Raw genomic sequence first — 26,524 nt, 5'->3', positions numbered from 1 at the left:
TCGCTCAGGCCCCTGGCACTTGCAATAGTCACCTTCCATGTTCCATCACTGCGCGCTGCTGTCTTCCATCCTTGGCACTGACTGTTCAGGCAGAGGGCGGCGCGCACACTAATCGCATCATCGCGCCCTCTGACCTGAACAGTCACAGCCAGAGGACGGAAGACAGAGCAGCACGCAGCGATGGAAGGTGACTATCGCGCAATGCTCCCCCTCCCCTGATATACTCACCTGCTCCCGGCACGGTCCCCTGGCAGCATCTCACTGTCAGATGGACTCCGGGAGCTGGCGGCATCTTCCTGTGTTCAGCAATCATGTACCGCTCATTAGAGTAATGAATATGCGTGCATATTCATTACTTTAATGAGCGGTACCACATGACCGCTGAACACAGGAAGCGCTGCCCGGAGACCATGGGACATGCAGGGACAGCGCCAGGAGCAAGTAAGTATATCACAGCCACCGCTCCCCCTCACCCGCCGACCCCACACCGACACTGACTCGAGTGTAAGCCGAGAGGGTCACTTTCAGCCCAAAAAAGTGGGCTGAAAATCTCAGCTTATACTCGAGTATATACGGTATTTCCTTTAGGGTTAGGGTTGGGGCTAAAGTTAGGGTTGGGGCTAAAGCTAAGAGTTGGGGTTAGGGCTGGGGTTAGGGTTGGGGCTAAAGTTAGGGTTGGGGCTAAAGTTATGGTATGGATTATATTTACGGTTGGGATTAGGGTTAGGGGTGTGGTTAGGGTTATAATTGGGATTAGGGTTAGGGGTGTCTTTGGGTTAGGGATTCAGTTAGAATTGGGGGGGTTCCACTGTTTAGGCATATCAGGGGCTCTCCAAACGCGACATGGCTGTTATGACCCCAGTGGACAGGGTCTCAGAGGAACGTGTAAGTCTGCGAGATTCAAAAATCCAGCTCATAGGGCTGTGGTAACTGGGTTGACCAAATAGCTACTCCTAACGCCAACACTAGAAGTAGCCGGGGATCATGCCTACGGTGATCGCTAGATGACTCGCGCCAGCCGGAGAATCTAACTACCCCTAGGAGAAGAAAACAAAGACCTCTCTTGCCTCCAGAGAAAGGGACCCCAAAGCAAGATACAAGCCCCCCACAAATAATAACGGTGAGGTAAGAGGAAATGACAAACACAGAAATGAACCAGGTTCAGCAAAGAGAGGCCAGCTTACTAATAGCAGAATATAGCAAGATAACTTATCTGGTCAACAAAAACCCTATAAAAATCCACGCTGGAGATTCAAGAACCCCCGAACCGTCTAACGGTCCGGGGGGAGAACACCAGCCCCCTAGAGCTTCCAGCAAAGGTCAGGATACAGATTGGAACAAGCTGGACAAAAATACCAAACAAAACAAAAGCAAGGAAGCAGACTTAGCTTGAAATACAGGAACCAGGATCATAGGACAAGAGCACAACAGATTAGCTCTGATTTCAACGATGCCAGGCATTGAACTGAAGGTCCAGGGAGCTTATATAGCAACGCCCCTGAACTAACGGCCCAGGTGAGGATATAGGAAAAGACAGAAGCTCCAGAGTCAAATCACTAATGACCACTAGAGGGAGCAAAAAGCAAAATCACAACAGTACCCCCCCCTTAGTGAGGGGTCACCGAACCCTCACCACGACCACCAGGGCGATCAGGACGAGCGGCGTGAAAGGCACGAACTAAATCGGCCGCATGAACATCAGAGGCGACCACCCAGGAATTATCTTCCTGACCATAGCCCTTCCACTTGACCAGGTACTGAAGCCTCCGCCTGGAGAGACGAGAATCCAAGATCTTCTCCACCACGTACTCCAACTCGCCCTCAACCAACACCGGAGCAGGAGGCTCAGCAGAAGGAACCACAGGCACAACGTACCGCCGCAACAAGGACCTATGAAACACGTTGTGGATAGCAAACGACACAGGAAGATCCAGGCGAAAGGATACAGGATTAAGGATTTCCAATATCTTGTAAGGACCAATAAAACGAGGTTTAAATTTGGGAGAGGAAACCTTCATAGGAACAAAGCGGGAAGAAAGCCACACCAAATCCCCAACACGTAGTCGGGGACCCACACCGCGGCGGCGGTTGGCAAAGCGCTGAGCCCTCTCCTGTGACAACTTCAAGTTGTCCACCACAAGATTCCAGATCCGCTGCAACCTATCCACCACAGAATCCACCCCAGGGCAGTCAGAAGGTTCCACATGACCCGAAGAAAAACGAGGGTGGAAACCAGAGTTGCAGAAAAACGGCGAAACCAAGGTGGCGGAACTAGCCCGATTATTAAGGGCAAACTCAGCCAACGGCAAGAAGGTCACCCAATCATCCTGATCAGCAGAGACAAAACACCTCAAATAAGCCTCCAAAGTCTGATTAGTTCGCTCCGTCTGTCCATTAGTCTGAGGATGGAAAGCAGACGAAAACGACAAGTCAATGCCCATCCTACTACAAAAGGATCGCCAGAATCTGGAAACGAACTGGGATCCTCTGTCTGACACAATATTCTCAGGGATGCCGTGCAAACGAACCACGTTCTGGAAAAACACAGGAACCAGATCGGAAGAGGAAGGCAGCTTAGGCAAAGGAACCAAATGGACCATCTTGGAGAAGCGATCACATATCACCCAGATAACAGACATGCCTTGAGACACCGGAAGATCAGAAATGAAATCCATGGAGATATGTGTCCAAGGTCTCTTAGGGACAGGCAAGGGCAAGAGCAACCCGCTGGCACGAGAACAGCAAGGCTTAGCTCGAGCACAAGTCCCACAGGACTGTACAAATGACCGCACATCCCTAGACAAGGAAGGCCACCAAAAGGATCTGGCCACCAGATCTCTGGTGCCAAAAATTCCTGGGTGACCTGCCAACACCGAGGAATGAACCTCGGAAATTACTCTGCTGGTCCACTTATCAGGCACAAACAGTCTGTCAGGTGGACAAGAATCAGGCCTATCAGCCTGAAATCTCTGCAACACACGTCGCAGATCTGGAGAAATAGCTGACAAGATAATACCATCCTTAAGAATACCAACAGGTTCAGCGACTCCAGGAGCATCAGGCACAAAGCTCCTGGAAAGAGCATCGGCCTTCACATTTTTTGAACCTGGTAAATACGAGACAACAAAGTCAAAACGGGAGAAAAACAATGACCAGCGGGCCTGTCTAGGATTCAGGCGTTTAGCAGACTCGAGATACATCAGATTTTTGTGATCAGTCAAGACCACCACACGATGCTTAGCACCCTCGAGCCAATGACGCCACTCCTCAAATGCCCATTTCATGGCCAACAACTCCCGATTGCCCACATCATAATTTCGCTCCGCAGGCGAAAACTTCCTAGAGAAAAAGGCGCAAGGTCTCATAACAGAGCAACCAGGGCCTCTCTGCGACAAAACGGCCCCTGCTCCAATCTCTGAAGCATCCACCTCAACCTGAAAGGGAAGCGAGACATCAGGCTGGCACAAAACAGGCGCCGAAGTAAACCGACGTTTCAACTCCTGGAAAGCCTCCACGGCAGCAGGAGCCCAATTAACCACATCGGAGCCCTTCTTGGTCATATCCGTCAAAGGTTTCACAATGCTAGAAAAGTTAGCGATAAAACGACGGTAGAAGTTAGCGAAACCCAAGAACTTCTGAAGACTCTTAACTGACGAGGGCTGAGTCCAATCAAGAATAGCTCGGACCTTGACTGGGTCCATCTCCACAGCAGAAGGGGAAAAAATGAACCCCAAAAAGGGAACCTTCTGTACACCAAAAAGACACTTTGAGCCCTTGACAAAGAATTTTCACGCAAAATTTTAAAGACCATCCTGACCTGCTCCACATGCGAGTCCCAATTATCAGAAAAAACCAGAATATCATCCAGATAAACGATCAAAAATTTATCCAGATAGTTCCGGAAAATGTCATGCATAAAGGACTGAAAAACTGAAGGGGCATTAGAGAGCCCAAAAGGCATCACCAAGTACTCAAAATGACCTTCGGGCGTATTGAATGCGGTTTTCCATTCATCCCCTTGCTTAATGCGCACAAGGTTGTACGCACCACGAAGGTCTATCTTGGTAAACCACTTGGCACCTTTAATCCGGGCAAACAAGTCAGACAACAGCGGCAAAGGATACTGAAATTTTACAGTGATCTTATTTAAAAGCCGATAGTCAATACAAGGCCTCAAAGATCCGTCCTTTTTAGCCACAAAAAAGAATCCCGCACCAAGAGGGGAAGAAGACGGACGGATGTGTCCTTTCTCCAGAGACTCCTTGATATATGAACGCATAGCGGTATGTTCAGGTATCGACAGATTAAACAGTCTTCCCTTAGGAAATTTACTGCCTGGAATCAAATCTATAGCACAGTCACATTCCCTATGAGGAGGCAATGCACTGGACCTGGACTCGCTAAAGACATCCTGATAATCAGACAAATACTCCGGAACTTCCGAAGGCGTAGAAGAAGCAATAGACACAGGCAGGGAATCCTCATGAATACCACGACAGCCCCAACTAGACACTGACATAGCCTTCCAGTCAAGGACTGGATTATGGGTCTGTAACCATGGCAGCCCCAAAACAACCAAATCATGCATTTTATGTAGAACGAGAAAACGTATCACCTCGCGGTGTTCAGGAGTCATGCACATGGTAACCTGTGTCCAATACTGCGGTTTATTTTCTGCTAATGGCGTAGCATCAATACCCCTAAGAGGGATAGGATTTTCTAATGGTTCAAGAATAAAACCACAGCGCTTAGCAAATGAGAGATCCATAAGACTCAGGGCAGCACCTGAATCTACAAACGCCATGACAGGATAAGATGACAGTGAGCAAATCAAAGTTACAGACAGAATAAACTTAGGATGCAAATTACCAACGGTGACAGGACTAACAACCTTAGATATACGTTTAGAGCATGCTGAGATAACATGTGTAGAATCACCACAGTAGTAGCACAAGCCATTCCGGCGTCTATGAATTTTCCTCTCATTTCTAGTCAGGATTCTATCACATTGCATCAAATCAGGTGTCCGTTCAGACAAAACCATGAGGGAATTTGCGGTTTTTCTATCACATTGCATCACATCAGGTGTCTCTTCAGACAACAACATGAGGGAATTTGCGGTTTTGCGCTCCCGCAACCGCCGGTCAATTTGAATAGCCAGGGACATGGTATCATTCAGACCTGTGGGAATGGGAAAACCCACCATAACATTCTTAATGGCCTCAGAAAGGCCATTTCTAAAATTAGCGGCCAGTGCACACTCGTTCCAATGTGTCAGCACGGACCATTTCCAAATTTTTGGCAATACACCTCAGCCTCGTCCTGGCCCTGAGACATAGCCAGCAAGGCTTTCTCTGCCTGAATCTCAAGATTGGGTTCCTCATAAAGTAAACCGAGCGCCAGAAAAAACGCATCAATATCAGCCAATGCCGGATCTCCTGGCGCCAACGAAAAAGCCCAATCTTGAGGGTCACCCCGTAAGAATGAAATAACAATTTTTACTTGTTGAGCAGAGTCTCCAGACGAACAAGGTTTCAGGGACAAAAACAATTTACAATTATTCCTGAAATTCTTAAACTTAAATCGGTCTCCTGAAAACAGTTCAGGAATCGGAATCTTGGGTTCAGACCTAGGATTTCTGGTAACATAATCTTGTATACCCTGCACACGAGCGGCAAGCTGGTCCACACTTGTAATCAAGGTCTGGACATTCATGTCTGCAGCAAGCTTAAGCCACTCTGAGGTAAAGGGGAAAAGAAAAAAAAAAAAAAAAATGAGAGAGGGAAAAAAAAACTCAAAATTTTCTTTCTTATAATCCCACTTCTGCAATGCATTAAACATTTAATACTGGCCTGGCATACTGTTATGACCCCAGTGGACAGGGTCTCAGAGGAACGTGTAAGTCTGCGAGATTCAAAAATCCAGCTCATAGGGCTGTGGTAACTGGGTTGACCAAATAGCTACTCCTAACGCCAACACTAGAAGTAGCCGGGGATCATGCCTACGGTGATCGCTAGATGACTCGCGCCAGCCGGAGAATCTAACTACCCCTAGGGGAAGAAAACAAAGACCTCTCTTGCCTCCAGAGAAAGGGACCCCAAAGCAAGATACAAGCCCCCCACAAATAATAACGGTGAGGTAAGAGGAAATGACAAACACAGAAATGAACCAGGTTCAGCAAAGAGAGGCCAGCTTACTAATAGCAGAATATAGCAAGATAACTTATCTGGTCAACAAAAACCCTATAAAAATCCACGCTGGAGATTCAAGAACCCCCGAACCGTCTAACGGTCCGGGGGGAGAACACCAGCCCCCTAGAGCTTCCAGCAAAGGTCAGGATACAGATTGGAACAAGCTGGACAAAAATACCAAACAAAACAAAAGCAAAAAGCAAGGAAGCAGACTTAGCTTGAAATACAGGAACCAGGATCATAGGACAAGAGCACAACAGATTAGCTCTGATTTCAACGATGCCAGGCATTGAACTGAAGGTCCAGGGAGCTTATATAGCAACGCCCCTGAACTAACGGCCCAGGTGAGGATATAGGAAAAGACAGAAGCTCCAGAGTCAAATCACTAATGACCACTAGAGGGAGCAAAAAGCAAAATCACAACACATGGCGTCCAATGTCATTCCAGCCAATTCTGAGTTGAAAACGTAAAACAGTGCTCCTTCCCTTCTGAGCTCTCCCTTGCGCCCAAACAGAGGTTTACCCCATCATATGGGGTATCAGCATACTCAGGACAAATTGGACAACTTTTGGGGTCCAATTTCTCCTGTTTCCTTTGGGAAAATACAAAACCGGGGGTTAAAAAATATTTTTTGTGGAAAAAAAAAGTTTTTAAATTCACGGCTGTGTTATAAACTGTAGTGAAACACTTGGGGGTTCAAAGTTCTCACAACACATCTAGATAAGTTCCTTTGGGGGTCTAGTATCCAATATGGGGTCACTTGTAGGGGGTTTCTACTGTTTAGGTACATCAGGGGCACTGCAAATGCAATGTGACGCCTGCAGACCAATCCATCTAAGTCTGCATTCCAAACGGCGCGCCTTCCCTTCCGAACTCTGCCATGGGCCCAAACGGTGGCCCCCCCCCCACACATATGGGGTATCAGCGTACTCAGGACAAGTTGCACAACTTTTGGGGTCGTTTCTTCTGTTAGACTTGGGAAAATATTAAATTGGGGACGAAAAGATCATTTTTGTGAAAAAATATGATTTTTTATTTTTATGGCTCTACATTATAAACTTCTGTGAAGCACTTGGTGGGTCAAAGTGCTCACCACACATCTAGATAAGTTCCTTAGGGGGTCTACTTTCCAAAATGGTGTCACTTGTGGGGGGTTTCAATGTTTAGGCACATCAGGGGCTCTCCAAATGCGACATGGGGTCCCATCTCAATTCCAGTAAATTTTGCATTGAAAAGTCAAATGGCGCTCCTTCCCTTCCGAGCTCTGCCATGCGCCCAAACAGTGGTTTACCCCCACATATAGGGTATCAGCGTACTCAGGACAAATTGGACAACAACTTTTAGGGTCTATTTTATCCTGTTACCCTTGGTAAAATAAAACAAATTGGAGCTGAAGAAAATTTATTGTGGAAAAAAGTGAAATGTTCATTTTTTTTAAACATTCCAAAAATTCCTGTGAAACACCTGAAGGGTTAATAAACTTCTTGAATGTGGTTTTGAGTACCTTGGGATGTGCAATTTTTAGAATGGTGTCACCCTTTGGTATTTTCTATCATATAGACCCCTCAAAGTGACTTCAAATGTGATGTGGTCCCTAAAAAAAATGGTGTTGTAAAAATGAGAAATTGCTGGTCAACTTTTAACCGTTATAACTCCTTAACAAAAAAAATGTTGGTTCCAAAATTGTGCTGATGTAAAGTAGACATGTGGGAAATGTTACTTATTAAGTATTTTGTGTGACATACCTCTGTGATTTAATTGCATAAAAATTCAAAGACGGAAATTTTCACAATTTTTGCCAAATTTCTGTTTTTTTCACAAATAAACAGAGGTAATATCAAAGAAATTTTACCACTATCATGAAGTAGAATATGTAACGAGAAAACAAATCAGAATCGCCAAGATCCGTTGAAGCGTTCCAGAGTTATAACCTCATAAGGAGACAGTGGTCAGAATTGTAAAAATTGGCCTGGTCATTAACGTGCAAACCACCCTTGGGGGTAAAGGGATTAATATATCAAAACCATAATTTTATTGAAACACTATAACATTTAAAACCATACTGCCAGAATTAGGGAAGTAGAATAACAGACCTATCGCACACAATCACAATCAAATATGGTTTTGATATATTAAAAGTAGCCTTGAGATCATCTTTCTTTGTGTAGTTCTATGATCCAACTTCAGTGGAAATGCCTAAAAACAAGGAAATGATGCTCAGTAGTGTGTGTGTGGCCTCCACGTGTCTGTATGACCTCCCTACAATACAACGCATGGGCATGCTCCTGATGAGACGGCGGATGGTCTCCTGAGGGATCTCCTCCCAGACTTGGACTAAAGCATCCGCCAACTCCTGGACAGTTTGTGGTGCAATGTGACTTTGGTGGATGGTGCGAGACATGATGTCCCAGATGTGCTCAATCGGATTCAGATCTGGGGAACGGGCGGGCCAGTCCATAGCTTCAATGCCTTCATCTTGCAGGAACTGCTGACACACTCCAGCCACGAGGTCTGGCATTGTCCTGCATTAGGAGGAACCCAGGGCCAACCACACCAGCATATGGTCTCACAAGGGGTTTGAGGATCTCATCTCGGTACCTAATGGCAGTCAGGCTACCTCTGGCGAGCACATGGAGGGCTGTGCAGCCCTCCAAAGAAATGACACCCTACACTATTACTGACCCACTGCCAAACCAGTCATGCTGAAGGATGTTGCAGGCAGCAGCTCGCTCTCCACGGCGTCTCCGGAATCTGTCACGTGCTCAGTGTGAACCTGCTTTCATCTGTGAAGAGCACAGGGCGCCAGTGGCGATTTTGCCAATCCTGGTGTTCTGTGGCAAATGCCAAGCGTCCTGCACAGTGTTGGGCTGTGAGCACAACCCCCACCTGTGGACATTGGGCAATCAGACCATCCTCATGGAGTCGGTTTCTAACCGTGTGCAGACACATGCACATTCGTGGCCTGCTGGAGGTCATTTTGCAGGGCTCTGGCAGTGCTCCTCCTGTTCTTCCTTACACAAAGGCTGAGGTAGCGGTCCTGCTGCTGGGTTGTTATTATTTATTATTATAGCACCATTTATTCCATGGCGCTTTACATGTGAGGAGGGGTATACATAATAAAAACAAGTACAATAATCGTGAACAATAAAGTCACAACTGGGTACAGGAGGAGAGAGGACCCTGCCCGCAAAGGCTCACAATCTACAAGGGATGGGTGAGGATACAATAGGTGATAGAGCTGGTCGTGCAGTGGTTTGGTCAATAGGTGGTTACTGCAGGTTGCAGGCTTGTCAGAATAGGTGGGTCTTCAGGTTGCCCTCCTACTGCCCCCTCCACATCTCCTGGTGTACTGGCCTGTCTCCTGATAGCGCCTCCAGCCTCTGGACGCTACGCTGACAGACACAGCAAACCTTCTTGACACAGCTCGCATTGATGTGCCATCCTGGAGTAGCTGCAATACTTGAGCCACTTGTGTAGGTTGTAGAGTCCGTCTCATGCTACCACAAGTGTGAAAGCAAAACCAACATTCAAAAGTGACCAAAACATCAGGCAGAAAGCATTGGTACTGAGATATGGTCTGTGATCCCTACCTGCAGAACCACTCCTTTAGTGAGGGTGTCTTGATAATTGCCAATAATTTCCGTTGTCTATTTCATTTGCACAACAGCGTGTGAAATTGATTGTCAAACAGTGTTGCTTCCTAAGTGGACAGTTAGATTTCACAGAAGTTTGATTTACTTGGAGTTATATTCTGTTGTTTTAGCGTTCCCTTTATTTTTTTGAGCAGTGTATATTAAATTACAGGCCAGTGAGCCTTACGTCTATTTCAGGAAAGATTTTTGAACAAATTATTAAACAGCATGTATGTAAGTACTTGGATAAGAATACAGTAATTAACCAGAGCCAGCATGGGTTTGTAGCAAACAAGTCATGCCAAACTAATCTGATGCACAGGCTAATCAAGCCTATTCTAGAGCCATCATGTCTGCTTACCCATCGTCAGTCAGAACCTCTGTCACCCCCCTCACAGCCCCTGATGTGTGTTTCGCGTACCTGCTTTCTCGAAGGGCCAAAAAAATGGACAGGGACAAAAAAAGTTCTTAAAAAAAAAAGCAAGCAAGAGTGCCGATCAGCGATTTGTGTTACTGAGCAGTGCTTGGCAGCTGCAGGACTCAAGCGCAAGAAAAAAGCTCCAAAAATCGAGAGATCAAGTACTGATCAGCTCTAAGCGGCAGAGGGGAGTGTGGTGTAGTAGGAAAGGGGAATTTTGTTAACTGAAATCGTTGTTACTGTTCACAGCCAATCGCAGCGATCATAGTTGCAGGGGGGCAACGACAAGCCCCGATGCCCTCCTGTCATATTCAGCAGACGTCTCATTGTCATCACCATGCGCTCGGTCAAGGTGATGCACTTTAGCTATAACATATCCACACATCCAAAGTTGGGAAGTGGTTAAAACACTCATAGGGGGCCTGGTCCTTTAGCCACAACCCTCCTTAGTCCTCTCCCCTCAGCCTTCTACTATCTCCAGCCCTCTAGTCTACTCAGTTCTCTGCTCTCCTCGGCCCCCTGCTCTCCTCTCCTCAGCCCTTACTCTCCTCAGCCCTCTCCTCTCCCGAGTCCTCTCCTCAGCCCTCCACTCTCCTCAGTCCCTTACTCTCCTCTCCTCGGTCCTCTCCTCAGCCCTTACTCTCCTCAGCCCTCTCCTCTCCCGAGTCCTCTCCTCAGCCCTCCACTCTCCTCAGTCCCTTACTCTCCTCTCCTCGGTCCTCTCCTCAGCCCTCTCCTCTCAGTCCCTTACTCTCCTCAGCCCTCTCCTCTCCCGAGTCCTCTCCTCAGCCCTCCACTCTCCTCAGTCCCTTACTCTCCTCTCCTCGGTCCTCTCCTCAGCCCTCCCCTCTCCTCAGCCCTTACTCTCCTCAGCCCTCTCCTCTCCCGAGTCCTCTCCTCAGCCCTCCCCTCTCCTCAGTACCTTACTCTCCTCTCCTCGGTCCTCTCCTCAGCCCTCCACTCTCCTCAGCCCTCTCCTCTCCTCGGTCCTCTCCTCAGTCCCCTCCTGTCCTCGGTCCTCTCCTCAGCCCTCTCCTCTATCGAGTCCTCTCCTCTCCCGAGTCCTCTCCTCGGTCCTCCCCTCAGTCCCTTACTCTCCTCAGCCCTCCACTCTCCTCAGCCCTCTCCTCTCCTCGGTCCTCTCCTCAGTCCCCTCCTCTCCTCGGTCCTCTCCTCAGCCCTCCCCTCTCCCGAGTCCTCTCCTCTCCCGAGTCCTCCCCTCAGTCCCTTACTCTCCTCGGTCCTCCCCTCAGTCCCTTACTCTCCTCTCCTCGGTCCTCCCCTCAGTCCCTTACTCTCCTCTCCTCGGTCCTCTCCTCAGCCCTCCACTCTCCTCAGCCCTCCCCTCTCCTCAGTCCCTTACTCTCCTCTCCTCGGTCCTCCCCTCAGTCCCTTACTCTCCTCTCCTCGGTCCTCTCCTCAGCCCTCCACTCTCCTCAGCCCTCTCCTCTCCTCGGTCCTCTCCTCAGTCCCCTCCTCGGCTGCACACTGCTTCGCTTCCTGGTACCGGGTCTGCTCTGGCCTCAGCCGCCTGCGCTCCGCTGGACTGAGCAGGCCCCGCCTCTTCCGGTGACCTCATCCCCTCGCTCTCAGGAGCCCCTCCATTCCAGCCTGTCCCGTCGGTCCAGCTGCGGTCGGTGCCGGGTGCCGTCCGCTGCTCCTCGCCATGCTGTCCCTGCGGCGGCTCCTGCGCTCCCTGCACCGGCCCGTGTGTCGCTCTGTCAGCACCGGCTGGTCTCCTGTCGGGGCCGCTTTCAATGTGAAGCAGCAGAGGAGGTTGGATGTGTTCGGGAAGAACACGGTGAGCAGCGGCTGTAACCAGCCTGGCCGGCCCAGCCTGACACGTGACTGCTGACAGATCGCCCTCTGTCGTGACAGCACCACAACCCCCCGGGTCAGGCGGTGACAGCTCATCACCAGGGCTGGAGGCTTTATCTTTTTAAGAGTTAATTGACATTTTTAGAAAAAAAATAAAAAGGCAGGTTGGGGTATAATATTTATAAAACCGCTATAATGTTACGTTTCATTTATTCATACATCTTTATAAAAATTATATTTGTATTATTTATAATTTATCAATTTTTTTTTTAGCTTTTCCCCCTTGGACCCCCATAGGACGGGGGATTTCACAATCTTTTAAGATGGTCCACGGGAAAAAATAAATAAATTTCCGCCTTCCCTGCTGTGATCCGCATCAGACTGCCTCTTATATAGGTAAACGGGTGCGCGAAAGAGAAAATGTCCGGGCCGGTCTCACTATGTCGTGCGTCGGCCATCGCTGCTCCCACCAAAAAATGCCATAAAAGCCATCGAAAAGGCTTCTGCTCCCCCAATTCTGTGCGATATAAACCCGACAACTCACGATGCGAGCGATAAACCCTCATCGTGGCTCCATCAATGGAAAAATCAACACAAAGGCAAAGAAAAATAAATATATATACATGAGTTTGGCTTTGCCGTATTTGCACCAAACTGATCGAACATTAATCTTGCAGAGACTTAAAAAAAATGATTTTTTTTTTTTATATTATTGTAATAAAGGTGGAAATCCAACTACAACTCGTTCCCCAAGAAAACGGATAGAAAAAATAAAATGAAAGAAGGGGTGAAAAACCCTCCAGAAACGACATTTGGTGGGGATAAATGGCTTAAACCTCAGTGTATCTGGCCTAATGGACATTATATAGGGGTATCGCGTCTCTGGGGGGTCTGGTAGATCTGGGGCATCCGTTGTATTATATAGAAATTAGAATGACGACATCGTACCGCTACTATCTCATTATGTCACCATGTGTGCCCGATGAGTGCAGTAGTAGGTGATAGTTGGCGATTTGGTGTTCATCCTTCTAGATCGCTGTTTTATAACCCCACAGACATGCGTGTTCATCAGTTCTACCTCCCCCCTGACGTATAACGCTGCCGGTCTTCTATCCCGCAGGGTCTGTTCGGGGTCCCGGAACTGAGTTCTCCGGAGGGATTTCAGGTCGTTCAGGATAATGCCCTGAGAAAAACAGAGTCCCTAGTGGACAAAGTGTGCACTACACCTCCGAGTGCCGAGACCGTCAAGATGTTTGACCAACTGAGCGACGAGCTGTGCAAAGTCGCCGACTTGGTGAGAATTAAAACTCTAAGGGGTTGTTCAACTTTGGAGGCCAATTTTTTTTAAAATTGTTTTAATGCATTTATTTGGGGATAAAAAATAATTTAGCAATTGGGCGTCTATAAATTATCAGCACCTTTTCTCCTTTTATATTCTCTGTGCTTCACTGGCTGCAGTTTGAGTTAAATGAGAATCCATCAGTCAGTCCACTTTTGACGGCTAATGGGAGAGTTTGTAACTCTCTTATGTCTTTTTGTGAGCGCTTCTCCGCTGATTTTTGACCATAGACTATATTAAAGTAGAATACGCAAGGACCAAGCAGCCTATAAAAGCCAAATGGTGAAACATTTTTAATGAAATTCAATTGCAAACATGATTTTTAGCCCCAAATACATGCAATAAAGTAAAACAAAAAAAAAGTCCCCGAAGGTGGACAACTTTTTTTTTTTTGGTCCTTATGTTGCAATGAAGAAATTTTCCAAAAATTCAAGTTTTTTTTTTTTTTTAGATTTTCTGCCTCCATTTTTTTTAACCTGGTTCAGATGACTGTAGGTAAATTTGTCCATCCTTCATCCAGTAAAAAAAATATGGGATTTCATGTGTCATCTATATGTCCAGTTTTACATCCATATGGAATGTTTTTTTATTTCCCTTTTTTTCCCATCCATGATGGTTATGTGGGTTTTCTCTCAAGAACAGGTCAGAGAATTGCATTCTACAATTGTTTTACATGCAAAACTACTCCATAAACTTACATTGGTCAGTGTGCTGTCTGTATGCCATCAATTGCGAATGCAGACCACATGTGGTCCTAGTAGTGGACATCCTTTTTATAGTCTCGGTCAAAGATCACTGCCAAAGGGAGTCACACTGAGCCCACCACATTGTTATCTTTTTGTCATGAACAGCTCTCTGCTGCCCCCTATCTTCAGGGCAGTTACGCAATTGATTTATTAACGGAAGACCCTATGTATATACCCCAGTACGGTCACTGCCAGCTCCGCAATAACAAAAGTAATTACTTGTTGCCACCACCAATCATTAACAGGCTGATTGGACTTTCAGGAGTGCGGTTTACAGAACAAAAGGAAGCAGAACTATTACATTTTATATTTAATCCAGAAAGATAGGCAGTGTTTATTAAACATATACAAAAGATTTAACAAAGGGGACTAAACAATACAGCATGTACAGTTATAAAAATAAAAGAATTAGCAAAAGGATATAACTAAACCTGACATCACTAAAATGGCTTCAGATTTATGGAGGGAAGTGCTCCTTGTGAAAATAAACGTGGATCAAGCCTATACAGCGATGTAACTTCTGGCATTGAACACAGATCATACTTTATTTTGACTTTTTATTATCTCTTAAGTTACACCACACACCTACCCTTGATGACCTCACGGGGGCCCGGTTGTGGGATTTTCTCAGCTCTTAAGGATTTTATAGAAATTCCCAACTTCCATGATATCTCCGCCCCTGGAACTCACAGGTTGGAGATCTGACCGTCATCTTTCCTTTTATGATTTTATATATACTTAGAGACCAAAGATGACAGGTGTAGCCTTGTCTTATAAGGCCATTATTCAGTTGGAGGGATTTTGGTCATTGCATAGCGAAGTGAAACCTTTCTTTGCATTCGCCACTTCATCACGTTTCCGAAAATATGACTTTCCCATCTGTTAGATCAACACAGTTTGTACAAACCTCCCTTCTTTGTTTCTAATAAGCAGACAAAGGACACTGATCCTTATGTTTCTCTGAAGTCTTATCTCAGTCTTAAATCTGCTTCTCCACATTCTTGGTGCCTGGTCTCACATCTGTTAGCCATTAGGAGTTTCCTTAAGTACCTGATTCCAAAGGAAGGGGGTCAGCTACATAGGGTGTCATTTGGAGAACACTTGTAGAGTCCAAGCTCTTTCTCTCATCTTCTGCAAGGATTTTAATTTTCTTTATGTCAGCCTTGCTTAGGCAAGCTTATTTTATGTCTGTGTGCAAAACAAATAGCTCACGGACCAATGCAAGTCAATGGGGTCATTCACATAGGTGTTTTTGTGCACAAGACTGATGGTCAACATGTAAACAAAAATCCCATTATGCTCTACTGTGATCCATTTTTCAGATCCGACTAGTCCATTAATCTGAAACTTAGTGGGTGCATAAAAAAAACGAATGTCATAGGCTCATCATATGTTGCAGTTATTAACACTGAAAACCTTCTATGACCTGTTAGGTTTTTTATGTTGTAAAGGTCCACACCAATTATAAACAGACGACAATACAGATTAATATTCGTCCATTTTTATTCATTTTTTTTACTAGATGAAAAATTGGACAATTTTACCTAATGCTTGTCTGAATCCGGCGTTAAATATCCAACAGTTATGTAACCACTACTTTGGCCCTGTGTACAGCATCAGACATTGGTTGTTGCACGCACATGACCAACACAATGTCACATTTGGATTGGGGAAACCAATTTAATCATGTCCATCTCGCTAGGCTTCTCACAAACCAGGAGAGAAATAGGACAGGTCTGTATGTAAAAAGAGAAAAATATATATATATATACGGACATAAATCAGAGATTTTTAAAAGGAATATGTCATATAAATCCATCGACACCTTTTACATCTTCTATCTGTTGCTGCATTGCTGAGTAATTGGCATTCTCTTGTATATGCAAATGAGGTGTTACGTACTTGGGATGTGAAAGAGCCTATGCGTCCCCAAATTGTTTTGCCACCCAGCAGCAGCCTCTATAGCTGGATTTGTAGCTCACTCTGTCTATATGACATTGGTCACTAGGTGAGGAAATCTGACTGTGAGTGATCAATCAAGATAAGGAGTCAGAGAAACAACCTGGGTAGACTTATGAAGTGCTCTGTCACGCTCAGAGCCCTAAAAACTTAATTTACATATGAATACATAATGCTAATTATTCAGAAATGCAGCAACAGATAGAAGATATAAAAGTATCGATGGCTTTAGATTTCAATGACTTTCATATATCATATTTTGGCTTGGGAAGTTGATCTTACTAACATTTCCTTTAATGTAGGTCCACTTGGACACAATTCCGTAGCAAAAATTCTGCAAAATCTACGTGTGAAATCTTAATGCTGTTGCTGTAGTCTGCTGATGATTTTCCATTCCAAAACTACATAGAAAATCCACAGTGTCTCCATCCTGTTTTATGTGGCGTACCCGGATATTCCCATCATCCGTATTTGCTGTGAATGTCTCCCGGGTGCGATGCCATCCTATAGGGAGGACTAAGATGAGGTTCAGTGCAGCCGCTTCTCCCATTGACATCAGTAGAGAGCTGTTTGGACACATTTCAAATGGAAAAGTGATGGCCGACGCCGTCTGTGAATCCACCTGCATCTTGTATGTGTAATAGTACAGTCCCACCACGGTGACAAATTTACACATGAAGGGGAAATAAATGTTGTATGACAGTGTTACCCCCCCCCCCCCCCCCCCCCAGAGACAAATTGTAAATTATGGCGGGTGACATAATTGCACAACATGTTGTGCTTTTTCTTTTTCACCGCTCACATCACATTTTTTGGGGGGGTTTTAAGCATGGGTGAAGCTTGGTTTGAGCAGTGACGCCACCATAGTAGAACAAATGTACTATAACATGGCAGAAATTACCGTAAATGATGATAGCGGTGGTGCAGCCACACCAAGGGTGCACCGAGCGCCTGTGCTTGATTTTCACATTCAGTTTGTGTTGACAGGTTCTCTTTAACTAGAGTGACTGATGGTCAATGATTAAAGGGGTTGTCCGGGACTTTAACATTGATGACCTATCCTGAGGATGTATATTCACCTTTTTATTCCAACATTGCAGGCTGATTTTGTGAAGGTTGCCCATCCCGACCCTTCATTCAGAGAAGCCGCTGAGGAAGCCTGCAGGAACATAGGTACCATGGTGGAGAAGTATGTGACCGGCGTCCAAGCTGTCCTGCTGTCTGTCTACATTGTGTGATTGTGACTCACAGATGGGATGACGTGTTTCTGCCTTGTTCACACTGCGTCTGCAGTGCACACTCTGTGTGTCTAGTGTATACATCTGAAGTATCCATATGCCCCTTTCACCTCACAGGGGGACAAAGACAAAAAAAAAAAGGTGTGATGCCACCGCTTTTCTAATGTATGACGAGCTGGGCGTTCCGTACACCAGTACCTGACTGGAGTGAGGTTTCTGGCATACCGCACCGAGGTGCACGCCACTCGCCAGACACTATGTGGAGGCCCCAGACAATCATCTCAAGGATCAATTTTAACAAAGCAATAAGTGCCTTATTTCTGGGGTCACACCGCTTTTGCAAGACAACTTATGAGTGCCCCATTCGTTTGGTCATAAATCGGCTTAGAAAAAAAAGTTCCAAGGAGGAAACCGTTTACAGACACTGCCTGGAGATGAGCTCGCAGATGGATTCAGTGATCTAATTTTTCAATCTGCTATGTACTATGATGCATAGAGGCTGTAGAAACCCAACATTTTTATGAAACCCAATTGCAGAAAATGCAAATGATAAAATAAATCCTAAATGGCTAGGTAGATTAAAAAATTAGCTCTGAAGGCTTACATAAAAACTAAAGAATCCAGTGTGGCACTGTCTTTGTTGGTACCCTTTTCTAATGCTGTCATTTTTTTTTTTTTTTTTTAATTTCAATGTATTTATTTTGTCTCTTACTCTGTTTTGTTTTTTATGAATTTTGTTCGATTTTCGTACAGTAACGATATTATTTGATATTACGCATACTTGGGTTGTGCTACCCTTCGTTTTTACGTTTGCCTTTGCCCTTGATAGGACTGCGGGAAAGTCTGTTGTGGTTATAGACTGATTTCCATTTTGCAGGTTAAACACAAATGTCGAACTGTGTGAGAGTTTAAGGCGACTTCTGGAAAACAAGTCCGTGATGGATTCTCTGGACCCAGAAACAAGGTACGTTTTACTCTGTAAGTATGATATTGAGGAATGCCACGGAGGCCGGGTTTTGATAGTTGTATTGAAAATTGGCAAATTGCCGCCCTGACTGGCTCTCGGTGCAGCTCCATGTGCTCGCCCACATTGCGGACGGGTGCCGGAGTTACATTTACTTTACATCCATTAGTCTGGTCCGTAAAATGAAGCAAAGTAGTGCATACTGCGATTTTTGTTTACTAAGGTGTACTAAGGCCAGATTCACATATTCAGTATTTGGTCAGTATTTTACATCAGTATTTATAAGCCAAAACCAGGAGTGGAACAATCAGAGGAAAAGTATAATAGAAACACGTCACCACTTCTTCTTTATCACCCACTCCTAGTTTTAGCTTAAAAATACTGATGTAAAATACTGAACGTGTGAACGTGGCATAATAGATCCATGCTCAACACAGACAGTCAGGAATCGGCCCAGAACCACACGAGAGGACCTGGACAATTACCTGAAGAGAGCTAGGACCACAGTCTCAAACATTACCTTTAGTAACACAGTACGCCATCATGGATTAAAATCTTGCAGGGCACACAAGGCCCCACTGCTCACGTCAGCACATGTTCAGTCCTGTTTGAAGTTTGCCAATAACCATTTGGCTGATCCAAAGTAGGCATGGGAGAAGGTCATGTGGTCATACCTTTTGGTATCAACTCCACTCGCCATGTTTGGAGGAAGAAGAAGAATGAGTACAACCCCAAGAACACCGTCCCAACCATGAAGCATGGTGGGGAAAACATTATTCTTTGGGGGTGTTTTTTGCAAAGAGGACAGGACGACTGCACCTTATTGAAGGTAGGACGTATGGGATCATGTATCATCAGATTTTGGACAAGAATCACCTTCACTCAGTAAGAGCATTGAAGATAATTTGTGGCTAAGGCTCCGTAAAGCATTTCAAGTTCCTGGAGTGGCCTTCCAAGTCTCCAGACCTGAACCCAATAGAAAATCTTTGGAGGGAGCTGAAACCCAGTGTTGCCCAGCAACAGCCCCAAAACCTGAAAGCTCTGGAGAAGATCTGTATGGAGGAGTGGGCCAAAATCCCTGCTGCAGTGTGTGCAAACCTGGTCAAGAACTACAGGAAATGTCTGACCTCTATAATAGCAAACAAAGGTTTCTGTGCCAAATATTAAGGCTATGCACACGTTGCAGATTTGACTGTGGAATTTTATGTACAGATTCTGCAGATTTTTGTGCGGATTTCTTCATTTTTTTACCCCTGCGGATTTCTGTTGTGGAATAGGTACAGAAATGCAGCAAATCTGCAAAAAGAATTGACATGGTCCTTTTTTTAATCTGATGCGTTTTCCATGCGGATTTTTTCGCATCATTAGCAAAGCATTTTTTTTTTGCCATTGGTTTACATTGTACTGTAAATCACTTGTGGATCTGCAGCGTTTCTGCATGGAAAAAAAAACGCTGCGAATCCGCAGGAAATCTGCAACATGTGCACATAGCCTAAGTTCTGTTTTTCTGTTGTATCAAACCCTTATTTCATGCAATAAAATGCAAATTAATTATGTAAAAATCATACAGTGTGATTTTCTGCATTTTTTGAAGGTTCTTTCTCAAGCAGTTGAAGTGTACCTACCTTACAAATTACATAAGATATACAGATTGATATAATATATTGCATTTTTTTCACAGGATATATACCGTACATACACATATTTACTGTATATGTATATATTCTGTATATAAGTAAGACAGGAATGTACCATTAAGACCTATCACATATAATGACATTTCTTTTCTTATTCAGGCGCGTGGCTGAATTGTTTCTAATTGATTTTGAAATCAGCGGCATCCACATGAATGAAGAGAAGGTGAGTCCCGTCTTGTATTAGATGCACGTGGATTATGTACATCTCTTGTGGATTGTGTCCATCTCTGGTGGATTTTGTGTCTCTGGTGGATTGTGTCCATCTCTGGTGGATTGTGTCTATCTCTCGTGGATTGTGTCTATCTCTCATGGATTGTGTCCATTTCTCGTGGATTGTGTCTCTGGTGGATTGTGTCTGTCTCTGGTGGATTGTGTCTGTCTCTGGTGGATTGTGTCTGTCTCTGGTGGATTGTGTCTGTCTCTGGTGGATTGTGTCTGTCTCTGGTGGATTGTGTCTGTCTCTGGTGGATTGTGTCTGTCTCTGGTGGATTGTGTCTGTCTCTGGTGGATTGTGTCTGTCTCTGGTGGATTGTGTCTGTCTCTGGTGGATTGTGTCTGTCTCTGGTGGATTGTGTCTGTCTCTGGTGGATTGTGTCTGTCTCTGGTGGATTGTGTCTGTCTCTGGTGGATTGTGTCTGTCTCTGGTGGATTGTGTCTGTCTCTGGTGGATTGTGTCTGTCTCTGGTGGATTGTGTCTGTCTCTGGTGGATTGTGTCTGTCTCTGGTGGATTGTGTCTGTCTCTGGTGGATTGTGTCTGTCTCTGGTGGATTGTGTCTGTCTCTGGTGGATTGTGTCTGTCTCTGGTGGATTGTGTCTGTCTCTGGTGGATTGTGTCTGTCTCTGGTGGATTGTGTCTGTCTCTGGTGGATTGTGTCTGTCTCTGGTGGATTGTGTCTGTCTCTGGTGGATTGTGTCTGTCTCTGGTGGATTGTGTCTGTCTCTGGTGGATTGTGTCTGTCTCTGGTGGATTGTGTCTGTCTCTGGTGGATTGTGTCTGTCTCTCGTGGATTGTGTCTATCTCTCGTGGATTGTGTCCATCTTTCTCGTGGATTGTGTCTGGCATGGTCTAATCTAACTTTTGTAAGCAGAAGGGACTTTATACGATTGCAATCAAAATTATTAACGCCTCCGCCATTATAAATTGAGTTTATTAGCAACATGTACAAACTTTCTGCTGCTTGCCATAAACCAATCAAACGAACAATGTGAATTGTTCAACATATGGAATATAACAAGTGATTTCTCCAAATTCAACACAAAATGCAACGTTTACTGATTATTGCAGTCTCCAAATTATTATTCAACGTCCTCATGACAAACATCTGTATTACTTATTAGAGCCCCTTTGGCTGATATGACCTGCTGCAAACTTGATGCATAGCCGGACACCAGCTTCTGACAGCGTTCCTGTGGAATTTCAGCCCTTTCCTAAAGGACAATGACCTCCATGTCACTGATATTCTTGGATTTGCTGCTGCTGCAGCCGCCGTATTCATATCTGACTAAACATTTTTTATGTGGTTCAAGTTGGGTGACTGACGCCACTCAGAATCTTCCATGACTATTTCTTAACGATCGTCAATACGCATTTTAACAGCGGCAGTTAAGGGTACTTATTCGTCAGCGCCGCTTTTTATCAGCGCTGAGATATAAGGTTATTGTGCCCCCCAGCATCGGAAATTCTCCGTGATCTCGGCCGGCACCCGGCAACAATAGGAAATTAGACCCTATCACAGTGATCAAAATAAAAAAAATTGTAAATCAAACCTCCCTTTATCACCCCCTTAGGTAAAAAATAATAAAATTAAAAAAAATTGATTTCCTTTTTTTCCGTTAGGGTTGGGGCTAGGGTTATGGTTGTGGTTATGGTTGAGGTTATGGTTAGTGTTGGGATTAGGGTTAGGGTTAGGGGTGTGTTCGGGTTAGAATTGGAGTTAGAATTGGGGGGTTCCACTGTTTAGGTACATCAGGGGTTCTCCCAATGCGACATGGCGCCCACCATGGATTCCAGCCAATTTTGCCCTTAAAAACTCAAACGGTGCTCCCTCCCTTCTGAGCCCTGCCATGCACCCAAACAGTAGCTTTCCCCCACATACAGTGTATCGGCATATTCAGGAAAAATTGCACAACAAAGTTTGTTGTCCATTTTCTCCTGACACCCTTGTGAAAATTAAAAAAAAAATTGTTTTTTCCTTCCACATTGCTTTAGTTCTCATGAAGCACCTGAAGGGTTAATAAACTTCTTGAATGTGGTTTTGTGCACCTTGAGGGGTGCAGTTGTTAGAATGATGTCACTTTTGGGTATTATCGGTTATATTGACCCCCAAACTAACTTCAAATGTGAGGTGGTCCCTAAAAAAATGGTTTTGTAAATTTTGTTAGAAAAATTAGAAATCGCTGGTCAACTTTTAACCCTTATAAAGTCCTAACAAAAAATCTGTTTCCAAAATTGCGGTGATGTAAAGTTGACATGTGGGAATTACCGTATTTTTCGCTTTGTAAGACGCTCCGGATTATAAGACGCACCCCAAATTTTGAGGAGAAAAATAGGAAAAAACTTTTTTTAATAAATTGAGGGGGCTTCTTATAATCCATGCGTCTTATTGCTTACCAGGGGTTGTGGCTGCGGTGGATCAGGGTCCCAGGGTCGTTGCTGGAGGCAGGAGTGGAGCATTGCTGCAGGCTGGGATGATGGGGTCTGCAGGGGGGCTTCGGTGCTGCATGGGGGCTGCTGTGCTGCAGGCTGGGATGAGGGGTGCTGCAGGGGGCTCTGGTGCTGCAGGGGGCTCTGGTGCTGCAGGGGGCTCTGGTGATGCAGGGGGCTCTGGTACTACAGGGGGCTGTGGTGCTGCAGGGCTGTCTCCAGTGCTGCAGGGCTGTCTCCAGGGCTGTCTCCGGTGCTGCGGTGGACTCTGGCAACATTTTGTGAAAGACCAGAGCCCCCAGCAGTTCATCCATGCGTTCCTGTATGACTGACTCCGGGAAAATGGCCGCCGGAATCTCGAGAGATGAGATCTCAGTGCTGAAATCTCATCTCCCGAGATTCCGGCGGCCATTTTCCAGGAGTTAGTCATACTAGAACGCATGGACGAACTGCCGGGGGGGCTCTGGTCTTTCACAAAATGTCGCCAGAGCCCCCCGCAGCACCGGAGCCTCCAGCATCACCCGGGGCAGCAGCGGACAACCCCGGCAGCGGCGGCGGGTGACAGCGGCGGCGGGCGACAGCGGCGGCGGGCGGTAGCAGCGGCGGACACCCCCTCATCCCAGCCTGTAATGGTAAGCGGTATATCCGCTTTGTTAGACGCACCCACATTTCCCCCCCCAAATTTGGGGGAAATAAAGTGCGTCTTACAAAGCGTAAAATACGGTAACTATTTTGTGTGACACCACTCCCTTATTTAAGGGTACAAAAATTAAAAGTTTTAAAATGGCAAAATTTTCCAAATTTTGGCCAAATTTCTGTTTTGTGCATAAATAAACTCAAGTTATATTGAAGAAATTTTACCACTAAAATTAAGTACAATATGTCACGAAAAACAGTCTCAGAATCTGTGGGATATGTTGAAGCTTTCCAGAAATATAACGTCATAAAGTGACAGTGGTCAGAATTGTAAAAATTGGCTCGGTCACTAAGGGGTTAAGCCCAACTTTGGTGGCTTTTGAGGTATGTTTTGATTATTGTCATGTTGTGGAGTGTCCAGTGAATACCAAGCTTCAGCTTCCTTGCAGAAGGAATTATGTTTTCTCCTGTCAATTCATTGAATCCATCTTGCCCTACACATGATGCAGGTTTCCAGTGCCGCAGAGCATCACTGAGCCACCACAATGCTTCACTGTAGGTGTCACCGAGCCACAGCAGTGCTTCATTGTAGGCATCACTAAGTCACCACAGTGCTTTACTGTAGGTGTCACTGAGCTATGTTTTACTGTAGGCGTCACCGAGCCTCCTCCATGCATTACTTTGGGTGTCGCCGAGCCTCCGCCATGCTTTACTGTGGGCGTCACAGAGTCACCGCTGTGCTTTACTGTAGGCATCACTGAGTCACCGCTATGCTTTACTGTAGGCATCACCGAGCCACCAGCGTTTTACTGTAGGCTTCACTGTAGGTATCACTGAGCCACTGCAATGCTTCACTCTACGCGTCACCGAGCCACTTCCATGCTTTACTGTAGGAATCTCAGCCACCTCCATGATTTACTGTAGGCATCACTGAGCCACCGCCATGTTTTACTGTAGGCATCTGTGAGCCACCTCCATGCTTTATTCTAGACATCATCGAGCCACCGCTATGCTTTATTGTAGGCATCTCTGAGCCACGTCCATGATTTACTGTAGGCATCACCGAGCCACTGCATTGCTTCACTGTAAGTGTCACCGAGCCACTTCCATGCAATACTGTAGGCAGCCTTTTCTTTTCATCATATGCTTCATTCTGCCTCTGCCAAACATACCACTAATCCATAAGCCCAAAATGTTCCAGTTTTGTTTAATCGCTCCTTAGAAGGGAATCCCCAAACTTCTGGACTAGCTAATTTCTAAGGTTTTAAGCTTCCAGGGGCCGATTTTTCTCATACTTTACAGTCAGTAGAGGTGCACGCCTTTGAGTCCTGGCATGCAGACCTTCAGCATTTAGTAACTTAGAATTTGCTATCTGTGTTTCTCCTTTGCTTCATTGGGGGACACAGACCATGGGTGTTATGCTGCTGCCACTAGGAGGCTGACACTAAGTGATACAAAGAAAGTTCGCTCCTCCCCTGCAGTATACACCCTCCTGCTGGCTCTCAGCTAACCAGTTCTTTCTTCGTGTCCGTAGGAGGCACACGGGTCTGCTATTCAGACCAAAAATTATTTTTTATTTTAATTTTAAATTTTTACACTTTTGATGTTTACTTTTTCCTCGGACGAATGGGCGACGGATCCTTTCAAGGCTCCGATCTCCCCAAACCAACAACAGATGAGCACATGGAGTGTCGCCTCCACGTATCCTCTCCTGCGACAAGGGACTGCATGCCTGAGCTGATTTTTTGGGGTGACGGGTCCCTTCAAGGGCACCGATCTCCCCGCACCATCAACAGACGAGCACATGGAGTGTCACCTCCATGTACCCTCTTCTGCAGCCAGGCTTAATGCCGGACAACCAGCCCTGTCCACCAGGATTAGACCCCGTGGATGCACAGAGGCACTTCCTTGGCGTCCGTGCCACCCGCACCGCATCACCACTGTTAAAGCGGATGATACAAGGTAGCGGACGGTCCCTCTCCGCCTCACTATTAAAGGGATGTTGGATTGAGGGTTCTTTCTCTATCCCTGCACTGGCCAAACAACAGTGAAAGCACTCTGACCTGCTGAATAGATCTGTGTACTCTGCCATCCAGCAACAGCCGCCCGCACTAGGTCGCACTAAGGCCATGTTCACACTTCGCGGTTTTTACCGCGGATCCGCGGCGATTTTGATGCTGCGGGTCCGCAGCAGTTTCCATAGCGTTTACATTAACATGGAAACCCTATGGAAACCGCAAACCGCTGTGCACATGCTGCAGAAAAAAACGCGCAGAAACGCAGCGGTTTAAAACCCGCAGCATGTCACTTCTTTGTGCAGAATCGCTGCGATTCTGCACCCATAGGAATGCATTGAACCGCTTACTTCCCGCATGGGGCTGTGCCCACGTTGCGGGAAGTAAGCGGTTAATGTGCGGGTGGTACCCGGGGTGGAGGAGAGGAGACTCTCCTCCAGGCCCTGGGAACCATATTTGGGGTAAAAAATAAAGAATAAAAATAAAACATCATGTTATACTCACCTCTCATAGCTGCCCGCGGCCGTCCGGTCTCAGGGTTGCTGTGCGAACAGGGCCTGTGGTGACGTCGCGGTCACATGACCGTGGCGTCAAGAAGGTCCTTCTCGGCACAGCAGCTTTGGAACCGGAGCGCCGCGTGCAGCGCCGAGGAGATCGGGATGTCAGAGGGTGAGTATAACCAATTTTTATTATTTTTATCATTACTATTGATGCTGCATATTGCTGCATATGCAGCATCAATAGTATAGGAGTAATCCCGCAGCGGAAACCGCAGAACAAACCGCGATAAATTTGCAGGGATAACCGCAGCGGTTTTGCCCTGCAGATTTATCAAATCCACTGCGGGATAAACCCGCAGAGCACACCGCAAAGTGTGCACATGGCCTAAGGCAGCTCACCTTCTGGCAGTGCAGTCGAGCTGTGCATTTTGCTCCACGTCCCTTCCAGTTCCAAACGGTGAGTACCCGGGCCAGATGTGGTGGGGGAGGGGGCTCCTGAGCAAGAGTCGCATTCCTTCCGGGATCCGTCCAGCTGGCGCTAAAAATTGATCAGAAGCGGTGTTTGCTGCGCTGTCATGTACATGGCATCGTGTCAAACATTGGATGTTTGAGCCCCCTATTCAAGTGAACGGGGTCCGGGTACTGTTCTGGTACCCAAACTTTTTGTAACTCATCGGTCGGACCCGAACATCCAGGTGTGTGCCCATTTCTACTCATCACTATGA

The 26,524-nt window shown here is 46.0% G+C and overlaps 1 protein-coding gene across 1 annotated transcript in view; it reads left to right on the top strand.

Moving 5' to 3' along the window:
* The first annotated feature begins 11,808 nt into the window (after positions 1-11,808).
* Positions 11,809-26,524, top strand: part of MIPEP (mitochondrial intermediate peptidase) — a 149,243-nt gene continuing 134,527 nt past the window's right edge. The window contains exons 1-5 of the mRNA XM_077298398.1: positions 11,809-12,043; positions 13,181-13,354; positions 17,205-17,293; positions 18,220-18,306; positions 20,103-20,166. Coding sequence (XP_077154513.1) covers positions 11,909-12,043; positions 13,181-13,354; positions 17,205-17,293; positions 18,220-18,306; positions 20,103-20,166 — 549 coding nt within the window. The 5' untranslated portion in view covers positions 11,809-11,908. The remainder of the gene's footprint in view (positions 12,044-13,180; positions 13,355-17,204; positions 17,294-18,219; positions 18,307-20,102; positions 20,167-26,524) is intronic.

This window comes from Ranitomeya variabilis, chromosome 3 (genome assembly GCF_051348905.1).
Source record: "Ranitomeya variabilis isolate aRanVar5 chromosome 3, aRanVar5.hap1, whole genome shotgun sequence".
Classification (NCBI taxonomy): domain Eukaryota; kingdom Metazoa; phylum Chordata; class Amphibia; order Anura; family Dendrobatidae; genus Ranitomeya; species Ranitomeya variabilis.
This window is presented reverse-complemented; position numbering and strand designations above follow the sequence as displayed.